At 58.2% G+C, this 12,679-nt stretch overlaps 1 protein-coding gene across 3 annotated transcripts in view; it reads left to right on the top strand.

Moving 5' to 3' along the window:
- SEMA6B (semaphorin 6B) overlaps window positions 1-12,679 on the top strand; it is an 88,354-nt gene that overhangs the window by 61,954 nt on the left and 13,721 nt on the right. For 2 of the 3 annotated variants that reach the window (XM_073324600.1, XM_073324602.1), the window contains exons 5-12: window positions 194-256; window positions 3,516-3,617; window positions 5,241-5,331; window positions 6,422-6,541; window positions 6,839-6,927; window positions 7,903-8,120; window positions 10,662-10,793; window positions 11,550-11,699. In XM_073324600.1, coding sequence (XP_073180701.1) covers window positions 194-256; window positions 3,516-3,617; window positions 5,241-5,331; window positions 6,422-6,541; window positions 6,839-6,927; window positions 7,903-8,120; window positions 10,662-10,793; window positions 11,550-11,699 — 965 coding nt within the window. The remainder of the gene's footprint in view (window positions 1-193; window positions 257-3,515; window positions 3,618-5,240; window positions 5,332-6,421; window positions 6,542-6,838; window positions 6,928-7,902; window positions 8,121-10,661; window positions 10,794-11,549; window positions 11,700-12,679) is intronic. The other variant, XM_073324601.1, reaches the window with a different exon arrangement.

The raw sequence follows: 12,679 nt of genomic DNA, 5'->3' as shown, positions 1-12,679 counted from the left end.
AGAGATGCTCATGCAGCTCTCAGCAATGCACCAAATGCAGGGAGCTGAGACCCAGCCAACTCATCTCACTGATGGCTGCGGTGGGATGGGGCTAACTCGGTGCAGGGGGAGCAGCTGCAGCTACAGCTGCAGGACATCTGGGCCTTTCACTCACCTGAGTTTGACTTGAGTTCCTTGTTGGTTTTATCCCCAGAAATTGACTTGGGGGTCGAACCCACATGACATCAGCATCTGCCGGATGAAGGGGAAGCACGAGGTAAGGGTGCAGCCTGCCCTGCTGCCTGGCCTGCAGGGGCGGGGGCTGGGGGGAAGTGGTGTTTCCCCGGCACATTGCCCCAGCACTCTGCGCCCCCCACTCCTCTCAGGCTAGGACTCCCAAGGTGCTTGCCATTACTCAAAATAGTGGCACCATGCTATGCACACTGGTGCCAGGATTCACGCTCCCAGCTTGGGCGTGCACCAGGATCCACACCCCAGCTCACTAATGCCAGTACACCCACTCCCACAACTGTCCACTGAGCACACTGGCCTTGTTTGGTGCCTTAGCTCTCTGGCCAGCTCCTCCCATTGCCTCCCACTCGCTGTGGGGTGGTCAGCGTGGGCCCCACCGTGAGCTGTGTGTGTGTGTCATATTCTCTGCCTTTTAATGCCCTGCAAACATTTGTGTCAAATGTGATTTATTAGATGCTAGTATAATTGGCTTTGTAATTAATTATTTCTGGTCTGTTGATCAGAACAGACACATCTCATAATCGGTAAGAAATCCAATTTCCAGATTCCATTAATGCCTCTTCAGGCTGAAAAAGGCAGAGCACCGGGCTCCCCAGGGAGTGCAGACCGGGTGTCCCGCTGGATCAGAACCCGGGACAGCAGGAGCTCTGGCTCACAATTACAGCCAGGAAGTAGAATAAATCAGCCTTAGCTGAATGGGGCGCTGTCTCATTAAACATCTGAGGGCCAGACTCTGAGCTTCCTTACACCAGTCTGAATCGGGAGTGGATCTCTTCACACACAAAGAATTACTCCAGATCGACATTAGTGTAAGGGACGGGAGAATCTGACCCACAATCTTCCTAAAACATGGGAGGTCAATGGTTTCAGACGTGGGGGTCTGAGAGTGGGATTTTCAAGAGTACCGAATGGAATTTGGCACCTAGTTCCCACGGAATTCCCGTGGCACTTGAGTTCCCAGTTCCCTTAGCCTGCAGCCGCAAATCCGTACCTAGACACCCCCGTACAAGTGGCCTCAGTTTCTGTGGTATGGAATAACTGCAGCATCCATGCAGTGGAAGTTGTGGCTGATCAGCGCGCGCTATCTCCCGCCCGGCCTCCCCAACCCCCAGTTTCCATTCTTCTTTCCCACTCCTCTCCCTACAGTGTGTCCTCTTTCAACGCCCCCCTTCCCAGTCTCTGTATTACCCTTCACTCATGCGTCCCTCCCCAACGCAATCCAACGGGTGCCTGTGAGAATCCAGCGCTGTTATTTACATGGTAATCTCAGGGTCCCTGTCCTGTTTGAAAATCCAACCTCAAGCACCTAACCGTAGGCACCCAGGTGTGGACGTTTTGCCCATCTTGGGGGAGGCGTTTGCAAAAGGCATAAATGGGAGCTAAGCACCCAACTCCCCTAGACTTTCAGTGCGGGAAGGGCACCTAACCTTCCCTTTCTGCCTTTGATAAGCGCCCTCCTTGTCTTATCCATGTGACAAATAACACCCCAGCTCCAAACACAGAGAGGGTTTGAACAACCAAGTGGGCTCCTGGGAAGAAGGAAAACAGGCTCGTCAGTTTTAGGGCTCTTCCTAGTCAGTTTCATTTTCAGCTGCCCAGCCCTGGTTACAAGGCAGCTGGGATTGGGGCTCCCAGGCTGCTGGGGAAATTTTACTTCTTTATTTTTTTAATGGTTGCTGCTTTTTTTTGGTTAATAAACCATTTCTGTGATCTGAGGGTTTCTAATTTTTTGAGCCTGACTTGGGGCACTAGTGAGGGTTTAAAGGACTGTTGCCCTCCCCAGCCCCCACCCCAGCCCCAAACTGGGCTCAGTTTTTATTCCTTGCGCATTTGGGAACCCTCATCCACAGTAACCTCGAACCCCTGGCAGGTTCCTGAGCCTTGCACGGGCACACACCCGGCCCCCCCACCTCTCCCGCACCTCCGAGCTTTGCAAAAGCATTTCCAGCCGTTTCCATCCACCCCTGCCCTTGCTCACGTCTTGTCTTTCTGCCCAGGCAGCTTTGCAGGGTTTCGGCCTCTCTTTGTTTCCCAATCAAAGCGCATGAATGTGTGTTTCCATGGTTTCCTAGCAGGCCTGGAAAAAAGAAGCTTTAAGGTGCTTGGTTGGATTCTTTTTTTTTTTTTTCCTCCCCTGCACACTTTTGAAGGCCTCGTTCCTGGAGCTTTGGTTCACAAGGGCCAACCGTGGGGTGTGCAGGTGGCCATCAGCCCCTAAACGTGCAGCCTTTCTGTTTGTGTCCACCCTGCCGTCTGGAGCGGCACCTGGAGCCGGCTGGAGGAGCCCATCTGTATCCAGCCACTGACACCTCTGTGCAAGGTTAAAAGCCACTGTCAGGTTACAAATCCTGCATTCAAAATCTTTCCCTCACCTGGGCAGCCAACGGCGTCGAAGATGATTAAGGCTGGATGAATTTTTAACACCTCTTTGTTGCCTCTGTCCATGCATATTGTCCCCTTTTGGCATTTCCCTCCGACTGGACAATGAAACTAAATGAAGCCTTTAACTAGTGGGATGTCTGGGTTCCCAGGTACTAGCCCAGTCACGCTGCAGTGTTCCCAGTGCAAACCCTCCAGGGCGTTTTAAATAGAAACAGAAAACTGTTCTAACCTAGATTTAAAAACAAAAGCAACCGGGAAACATTTCTAGCTAGATGACTAGATAGATAGAGGAGTTTGCTTAGAGATGGGTGGATTTTACAGAGGAGAGGGATAGATGGGGATGCAAGTGAAGGGAGGGACAGATAAAGAGATGGATAGACAGAGGAGCATGGATAGCTAGCTAGGTAGGAATGCATGGGGGTAGATGTAGGGGGAGGCATGGGGTGGATAGATGGGTGGATGGATAGATCAGATGGGTGGCTGGGTAGATAGGATGGATGGATACAGGGGGTGCACGGTGACTTAGAGAGATGTACTTCTTTACCTGAGCCATAAGTGGGGCGAGGCTCCCTGACCATGTCCTTTGAAGGTTGTGCTTTCCCTGATGTACTGAGATGGCCGCATGGTGCGGTCCTCGTCCCCTGGCACGGTGCTGGGCCCACGGTGGCCGAACCAGCCCACAGTTTGGCCATCTGGGTGCATCAGGCCAAATGTTGCTCCCCGATACCAGGCCCCCCGCCCCACACCCATGAGTTCTAAGAGCAGGGATGGGCCCGTCGTCCCAGGCTGGCCCAGAACAACGTTTCCCAACTCCGTCCTGGACAACGTAATCCCAGCGCAGTGAGCGGGGCTGCTCGAGCAGCCCCTGCCGCTGGCTCTGACCCCCCCCCCCTCCTCTCCAGGCCGAGTGCCGGAACTTCGTCAAGGTGTTGCTGGTGCGGAACGAGAGCACGCTCTTCGTCTGCGGGACCAACGCCTTCAACCCCGTCTGCGCTAACTACAGCGTGAGTCCCCCCGCCCCACCCCGCCGGGGACGGAGAACGTGCCAGCCAATGGGCTGGGGCGCGTGTGTGTGTGGGTAGGGGGCGGGGGTGGGGCGGGGCGGGGGGGGGACCTCTCTGTGCGCAGCATCTGCCCGTGTCTGTCTGGCGCTTGCACGGGTACGTGGGGTGTGTCCCCCGTGTGGAGCGAGCGAGCGCGTGTGGGGCACGTGCCCACGTGTTTAGCATGGAGTGGAGCCTCTGTGTACCGTACGTATGCGTGTTCCGGTGGGTGGCATGTGCCCTGCATGTGTGATGTGTATGTAGTACGTGCCTGTGTGTAGCAGGTAGTCAATCGTATGGACATGTAACATGTAACATGTATGTATAGTATGTTCACCTGTGTAGCGTGGACCCCTGTGTAGCGTTTGTGGGTCTCTGTGTCATTTGATCGCTGACTGGGCGGGTGTCTTCCCCTGACCCCCCTGCCCTGCCTGGGGACTCTCCCCTCTGGGCACGCGGCGCCCTGGTCCCCCGAGGCCTGCTTTCCTTACGCTCCTCACAGCGCCGGGAGCAAGGCAGCTGGCAGTGGGGCCGGGCAAAGTGCAGGGCGTGAGCACACAGTGCACCCCCCTCGCCCTGGGGAGCAAGGGGCAGCCCCAAGGGCCCGGCCCCAGGGGAACTGCTCATGTTGCGTGGGGCATGGTTCTGGGATGGAGCAGAGCTGGCGGGAGGGTGTCAGTGGGGCAGCACAAGGCAGCAGGGGCAGCCAGGGGCGCAGTGCACTGGGGACATTCCCCCCTCAGGCCCGGATCCCTGCATCCCCCACTGGGGCTCTCCCTGCTCCCTGTGCTGAACCCCGGTTGCCTCCGAGCCGTTGCCAAGCGGACCCCAGGGGACAGACACAGCGCAGAGCTGATCAATGCCAGCTCTGCAAAGGTCCCAGCCCAGTGCGAAGGAGGCCAGGCTACCAAGAGCCTGGGAGGGAGCGGTGAAGCAGGGAGCAAGGCAAAGAGCCGCAGTGTATCCAATATTGAGGGGAACAGATGACACTGACCCGCACTGCTGTCATCCCCTGGCACAGCGGAGCCAGGGGCCAGGGAGCAGCATGTTCCAGGGAGAAGCCAAGGAGGTGTCCGTGGTGGGAATCCTAAACGGGTGGTACCTAAACTAAAGAGTGGCCCCAGCTCAGGCGTGGATCTGACGGCACCGGGGTGATGGGGCAGGAGCCTGGGGAACCTCCTGAATCCAAGAGGGGATGGGGGTGCAGGCTGTGTGAGAGGCAGCCTGGCACAGCCCGGGACTCAGGAGAGATGGGTTCTACTGCCGTCTCCGGGGTGTGACCGTGGACAAGTCATTTTGCCTCGCTGTGCCTCAGTTTCCCCTCCCTTGCCCATTTAGACTGTAAGGTCTTTGAGGTGGGATCGTGTGTGTGCCCAGCGCCCAGCATGGTGGCACTCCCCTGGCAGCCAGTAGGAGTCGCAACACTCGGCACCCCGACAGGCAGTCATTTAATGAGGTGCCTGGTTGTGGATTTAGGGGCCTTGCTTTAGTCCGTCCCTGAGTTTGCTGTTCGTGGGCGAGTGCGGGGAGACTGGGAGCTGTCAGGCCCCGGCACGAACTTACCACCTCTCTCTCTCTCCTTAGATGGACACCCTGGAGCCCATTGGAGACAGCATCAGTGGCATGGCCCGGTGCCCCTATGACCCCAAACATGCCAATGTCGCCCTCTTCACGGGTCAGTACTACCCGGCCTGCTCCCTGCTCTCGGGAGGGTGGGGGAGGGCGTCTCTGCTTGGACTCAGAGTGATGAGCTCCCTGCTGGGAGCCTGCCTGGCTTGGGGGGCCAAATCCGGGGGGTCACTGGCTTTTTGATTTTTTCCTTCCTTCTTCCTTTTGTTCATTTTTTCTTTTGCTTTAGCTGTCTTCCTTTTGTCACTTTGTCCGTCTACTCCAATAAATACCCATTTATCTGTCTGTCTGTCTGTCTTGCAGTGGTGTTGTAGCCGTGTTGGTCCCAGGATATGAGAGAGACAAGGTGGGTGAGGTCATATCTTTTCTTGGACCAACGTCTGTTCGCGAAAGAGACGAGCTTTTGCGCTACACAGAGCTCGTCTTAGCTTGCTGCAGCTCGGAAGCGTCTCTTGCACCAACAGAAGTTGGTCCAATAAAAGATATCACGTCACCCACCTTTTCTCTCTCATTCTCTATCTATCTATCTATCTATCTATCCCCATATACTCCCTATATCTATCTATCTATTTATCTATCCCCATATAACCCCTCTATCTATCTATCTATCTACATACACACCCCAATATCTATCTATCACTCCAATATCTATCTATCTATCCCCATACACACCCCAATATCTATCACCCCAATATCTGTCTATATATCTAACTACATACACACCCCAGTATCTATCTATCACTCCAATATCTATCCCCATCCACCCCATCTATCTATCTATCCCCATACACACCCCAATATCTATCACCCCAATGTCTATCTATCTACATACACACCCCGATATCTATCACTCCATTATCTATCTATCTATCCCCATACACACCCCAATATCTATCTATCTATCACTCCAATATCTATCTATCTATCCCCATCCACCCCATCTATCTATCTATCCCCATACACACCCCAATATCTATCACCCCAATGTCTATCTACATACACACCCCAATATCTATCTATCACTCCATTATCTATCTATCTATCTATCTATCTATCTATCTATCCCCATACACACACCCCAACATCTATCACCGCAATATCTATCTATCTATTCATTTCCTCTCTCTCCTTGGCAGGCGGGATGCTGTTCACGGCCACGGTGACGGATTTCCTGGCAATCGACACAGTGATCTACCGGAGCCTGGGGGACAGCCCCACTCTGCGCACCGTCAAGCATGACTCCAAGTGGTTCAAAGGTGGTTTCCCGTCCCCACAGAGGCCATTCCCAGTGGGGTGCGCGGAGAGGGAGAACATTCTCTGCTGGGGACCAAGCTGGATCTGATGTGGGGGTTCTGTTACCTGCTGCCTTAGAAAGTTTCTCAGCTTGGAGGCTCCTGGGGCAGCTCCCCCTATGCCACTCCCGCCAGGCCCTGTCTCAAGGCGAGGGTGCCCCCGTAGGGAACACGCGCTGCTGACTCTCATCAGGTTCCCCCCCTCTCCGCTTCCTGTAGCTAGGCCCTGACCCCGTTGTGTTCTCGCCCTTCTCCCACCAGAGCCCTACTTTGTCCACGCGGTGGAGTGGAAGAGCCACGTCTATTTCTTCTTCCGGGAGATCGCCATGGAGTTCAACTACCTGGAAAAGGTGAGGCACCCTTCCCGGGCTGCAGCCAGCGCTCTCCAGGGGCAGGGCCGCCCAGCCGGCGTCTGCTCTGCTCCTTCACTTCCCTAGGTGAAGTCTTGGGGACAAGCTAGGGTGGAGAACGGAGATCACAGGCCTTGGGAGCACATGGAGGACCGATGGTTCTGTGGGCAGTGGATGCTCCTGACCCGTCGATACTGATTTACAGGGCAAAGTACTGGGAGAATTGCCTTAGCTTCAAAGCAGTGCACGAAGGCTGCAGCTGGGCTCAGGATTCTATTGTGCAAGGCGCTGCGAAGACACAGGAGGAGACAGACCCTGCCCCAGCTGAGATCAGGGCCCCCACCGTGCAGGGCGCTGCACAGATACAGGGGGAAGACAGTTCCTGCCCCAAAGCACATACTGTGTAAGCGGGCGAGCCAGACAAAGGGTGGCAGGGAGGGAGAGGCACAGAGAGGGGAAGTGACTTGCCCGCGGTCACCCAGCTGGTCAGTGGCGCAGCAGGGAATGGGTCCCAAGTCTCCTAAGTCCCAGTCCCGTGCCCTGCTCCACCCTGCTGTCTCTCCAACGGGGACCTAGCGCGGGTCTGTGGAGGCAGGTTCTGGGCAGAGGTGGAGGAGAGGCGGCAGCCTGGGAAGGTGGGGCGTTCGCACTGACTGGCCTGGGACCTGGGGATGGGCCGGACAGAAGATCCACCCACAGAAGCGTCTTCAGGCCAGGCTGTAACTGGGGTGGGGCACAGAGGCCGCTGCATGGGAGATAACCACAGTGTGTGCCACGCTACACCCCCCCAAAGCTCAATCCCTCTCTTCCCCCCTCCACGATCCTGCAGTGAAAGGGCTACTGACTAGCCAGGGGGGCGGGGGGCACAGCAGCTCCGGTGTGGGCAAGCGGGGTTGGAAGACGGCTCATTGGCTGGGCTGGGAGGGCGGCAGGGGCGGGTGCCTCCTCCCCGTGACACCCTCGTCCCCGCGGCAGGTGGTGGTGTCCCGGGTGGCCCGGGTGTGTAAGAACGACATGGGCGGGTCGCAGCGCGTGCTGGAGAAGCAGTGGACGTCCTTCCTCAAGGCCCGGCTGAACTGCTCCGTGCCGGGGGACTCGCACTTCTACTTCAACGTCATCCAGTCGGTGACGGACATCCTGTACCTGGACGGGCGGCCCGTGGTGCTGGCGGTCTTCTCCACGCCCTCCAACAGGTCAGTCCTCTGCAGCCAAGGGGCAGGGAGGGGCCCCCGGCACCGTGTCCAGCTGGGGGGGTCTCTCCTCACTGCTCATTTCGCCCCCAGCTGATGTTCGCGCCCCCTTCCCAAAGGAGCAGGCATGTGCCCTGGCCAGCTTGGGGACCTGATCCTGCAGACTGCCTCGCAAAGCTCCCACAGGCTAGTGGATCTCAGCGTTGGGCCGATGGCTCCCACGGGATGTCTGCAGAGAACCCCGACGTGCTGACTAAATCGGGCACGGATCAGTCCGTCCCCCCCTTCTGAAATTCCACTTGCAGTCTCTGCACACGCACACACGTGCACACCCTCGCACGTGGGCCTGGGGGCCTGCACACGTGCACTTGTGCACACATCCTGCATGAGCCCTGAGGGCCAGATCCAGGTAGCTGAAGTCAGTGGGAGTCTCTGCATTCGTTCCACTCGGCTTTGGATCAGGGCTGCACGGACACCCGCACTGTTGTCCCCCCAGCCCTGCAGATTTTCCACGCAGCCTCGCTGAGAGGCCGCTGCGCCTCAGGGAAAACGCATGCACGCCCGGCTTTGGGCCTGATCCGGAGCTCAAAGACTCCCATTGCCTTGCCCTGGCCCTGGATCAGGCCCATCGTGAGTTGCTCCTGGCACTTGGGCTCAGACTGTCCCTCCCATCCACCAGCCGTGCAACGGGCTTCGCGTGATTTAGGGGGTCATCGTGCATATTTCACACCCGGGGGGCTCAACTCCCGGCTCTGTCCCAGGTCCCACCACCACTCCACTGAGGCCCCCCCCCGCCTCTTCCTGACCCCGCTCCACTCCCACCTTGCCTCTTCCTGCCCAATTCCACTCTCTCCCCTCAGCACACTGCATCCTCGCTCCCCCCCCCCCAGCCTCCTGCCTGCCATGAAACCGCTGATTGCGGCGGGCAGGAGGGAGGGGGCGGCACTGATCGGCAGGGCCCGCCAGTGTGCGGGAGGCACTGGCGGGGGGGAACGGGGATAGAGGGGCTGCCGGTGGGTGCTCCCCACCTATCCGCTCCCTAGCCAAGCCCACTGGGGTCCTCCTGCCGCGTGGCACCATGGGAACCCACGGGGACGTCAGTTTCACCCGCGAGGGTCCATTCCATGGCTGGGATTATGTGCAAACCTGCGGGGGATGGCGGGGGAGAAAAATCCAGACGTGCCCCTTCTCCGGGGAGGCCAGGGCATCTCCCGTCACAGGCCCAGGAACATCCCTGACTGCTGCGGGCGATTGGTATGCGCTGCCTGTTGAGCCCAGGGCTAGGGGGCAAGGGCTGATTGTGCAGTGGGGGGTCCCGGCTCTTTGGGTCTGGCGGTAGCTTTGGTAACAAGTCTGCCATGGCGAGAGCCGCCCAGGGTGGGCAGTGGGTAGAGAATGGGTTTTTTTCTCTGTCTTTTGGCTGCTCTGAAGGCCTCCCTCCCCTGTCTGAGCCATGCAGTCTATCCCTTCCCCGCCCCCCACCCCGAGCCTTGGCAGTAGCCACCAAGAGGGGCAGGCAGCTCGGCCCCCTCCGGGATGTTAGCACCCTGAGCCATGCCAGCTGCAGAGACCTCCCCATCTCCTGCCGCCACATTGGTTAAGGTGCCAGGCACGGACGGGGCAGGCCAGGGGTCCCCCGAGGTGTGAGGATGCTGCGGTGTGGGTCTGACACAGCTTTGTGTGACTGGGAGCCAAGTAGCTGCTTTCAGATTGCTCTGCGGAGAACCTGGCCTGGGCTGGATCTGGATCCCAGACAGAACCCAGCCCAGGCTCCAGACTGGATCCCAGATGGAACCTGGCCCAGACTGGATCCCAAACAGAACCCAGCCCAGGCTCCAGACTGGATCCCACGGAACCTGGCCCAGACTGGATCCCAAACAGAACCCAGGCCAGACTGGATCCCAAACAGAACCCAGCCCAGGCTCCAGACTGGATCCCAGATGGAACCTGGCCCAGACTGGATCCCAAACAGAACCCAGCCCAGGCTCCAGACTGGATCCCAAACGGAACCCAGCCCAGACTGGATCCCAAACAGAACCCAGCCCAGGCTCCAGACAGGATTCCAAACAAATCTACATCAAGACAAATCCCATCCATAGCTCAACCGAAACTAGATCCCAAACAGAACCTGGCTCAGATCCGTAAGCAGATCTCACGCAAAACCAGACTCAGAAGCCAAACCAAATCTGAACGGAATCAAGCCCAGACACCAAACTAGATCCCAAACAGAACCCAACCCCAAATGGATCCCAAACAGAGCTGGGCCTAGACACCAAACCAGATCCCAAGCAGTACTAGATCCCAAACAGAACCCGACAAAGGATCAGCGCAGAGTCAAAGCGGAATTCAGCCCCAGCCCCAGACAAGAAACGTTGGGACACCCAAAAATATTCACCCAAGTCCTTAGCGAGCTGCTCAGCCCAGGCCCGTAATGTCCTCTGTGACCTTTGCAGGGGGGTCCCGTGCTGTGCAGGAGGAGTGTGGGAGTGGGTGCTGGGAGGCTGGGCCGGCGACATGGCTCTCATGGCCCTTGTGTCTCTGCAGCATCCCCGGCTCAGCGGTCTGCGCCTTCGACATGGCACAGGTGGCATCTGTCTTTGAGGGGCGCTTCCGGGAGCAGAAATCCCCCGAGTCCATCTGGACTCCCGTGCCAGAAGAGATGGTGCCGAAGCCGCGGTGAGTGGATGGCACGCACCCTGGGCAACGGCCTGTGTGTATCGCCAGGACCCCGCAGCGGGCTGGCTGCCAGGGCAGAGCACCCAGGCTTTGTGTGGGCAGACCAGGAGCGCTGGCCCAGCAGAGAGCGGGAATGTGGAGCGATGCCCATGCAGAGAGCATGGCCAATTATCAACCCTCTCCCACCCTGTGTCCTGGGGGTCCCTCTCCTCCCCTGCGTCCTGGGGGTCCTTCCACTTGCCCACCTTGGTCCTTGTGTCCTGGGTTGTCCCTCCCCTTCCCCATCCTCTGTCCTGGAGTGTCCTTCCCCCACCCTGGTCCCCATGTCCTGGGGTGTCCATCCTCTCCCTGACCCTGGGTCCTGAAATGTCACCCCTCCCAGCCCAAGTCCTGGGTTCCCACCCCATCCCCCACCATGGGCCCTGAGTCTTAGAGTGTCCCCCTCACCGCCCCACCTCCAGTTCTAACTCAAGAGTCACCTGTGGCCCATGCAGTCAGATCGAGGGTTCGGGACCAGCCCCTGCCTGGAGGTTAGGGGGGCGACAGAGGGAACGATCCATTCATGATCCGTTGGTCACACCCCTGCTCAGGTAGGCAGGGCCGCCCCCCTGCCCCGGCTTCCTGCTCCCCCGGGCCACTGCTAGCAGCTGCACCCTCCGGGAGGGACACACAGGGGTGGGAGGGGTCAAGGTTTGCGGGCGAGAGGAAGTGGGGGGGTCTGTGCCACTCAGCCCTTGCCTCCCCCTCTGCCCCCAGGCCCGGGTGCTGCGCAGCCCCCGACATGCGCTATGACTCCTCCAGCTCCTTCCCGGACGAGATCCTCAACTTCGTGAAGACGCATCCCCTGATGGACGAGTCGGTGCCTTCCCTGGGCCACGCCCCGTGGATCATCCGCAGCATGACTCGGTGAGAAAACCCGCCCGCTCGGCCGTGCTTCCCCCTCCCTGGCGCCCGGGGGGGCCCAGGCCACACACACACCCCACCCCGCAGGAACAGGGGGAAAGCCAAGGAGCAACACACGCCTCGAGCCGCTGGCTCCCTGGAGGCCTGGCCTGGGTGCTCCCAGCCAGGAGCAAAGAGCCAAGAGGTGTGGCCGGACTGGTGTTTAGGGAGGGTGGAGTGAGTGTTAGGCAGGACTGGATTCCCCCTTCGTTCCCCTGTCTCAGCTGCCTGGAGCAGATTTAGGTTGGTCCTGGGGCCGGTTGTGTTCAACATCTTCATTAATGATCTGGAGGATGGGATGGATTGCACCCTCAGCAAGTTCGTGGATGCCACTAAGCTGCAGGGAGAGGTAGATACGCTGGAGGGTAGGGATAGGGTCCAGAGTGACCTAGACAAATTGGAGGATTGGTCCAAAAGAAATCTGATGAGGTTCTACAAGGACAAGTGCAGAATCCTGTGCTTAGGACAGAAGAATCCCATGAACTGCTACAGGCTGGGGACCGACTGGCTAAAAGGCAGTTCTGCAGAAAAGGACCTGGAGGTTACAGTGGACGAGAAGCCGGATATGAGTTTGCAGTGTGCCCGTGTTGCCAAGAAGGCTAACGGCATATTGGGCTGCATTAGTAGGAGCGTTGCCAACAGCTCGAGGGATGTGATTATTCCCCTCTATTCGGCACTGGTGAGGCCACATCTGGAGTATTGCGTCCAGTTTTGGGCCCCCCTCTACAGAAGGGATGTGGACAAATTGGAGAGTCCAGCGGAGGGCAATGAAAATGATCAGGGGGTTGGGGCACATGACTTACGAGGAGAGGCTGAGGGAAATGGGGTTATTTAGTCGGTGGAAGAGAAGAGTGAGGGGGGATTTGATAGCAGCCTTCAGCTACCTGACGGGGGGTTCCAAAGAGGATGGAGCTCGGCTGTTCTCAGTGGTGGTGGGTGGCAGA

This window comes from Lepidochelys kempii, chromosome 25 (genome assembly GCF_965140265.1).
Source record: "Lepidochelys kempii isolate rLepKem1 chromosome 25, rLepKem1.hap2, whole genome shotgun sequence".
Taxonomy (NCBI): domain Eukaryota; kingdom Metazoa; phylum Chordata; order Testudines; family Cheloniidae; genus Lepidochelys; species Lepidochelys kempii.
The sequence above is the reverse complement of the archived record's forward strand: the minus strand, read 5'-3'. Positions and strand labels throughout refer to the sequence as shown.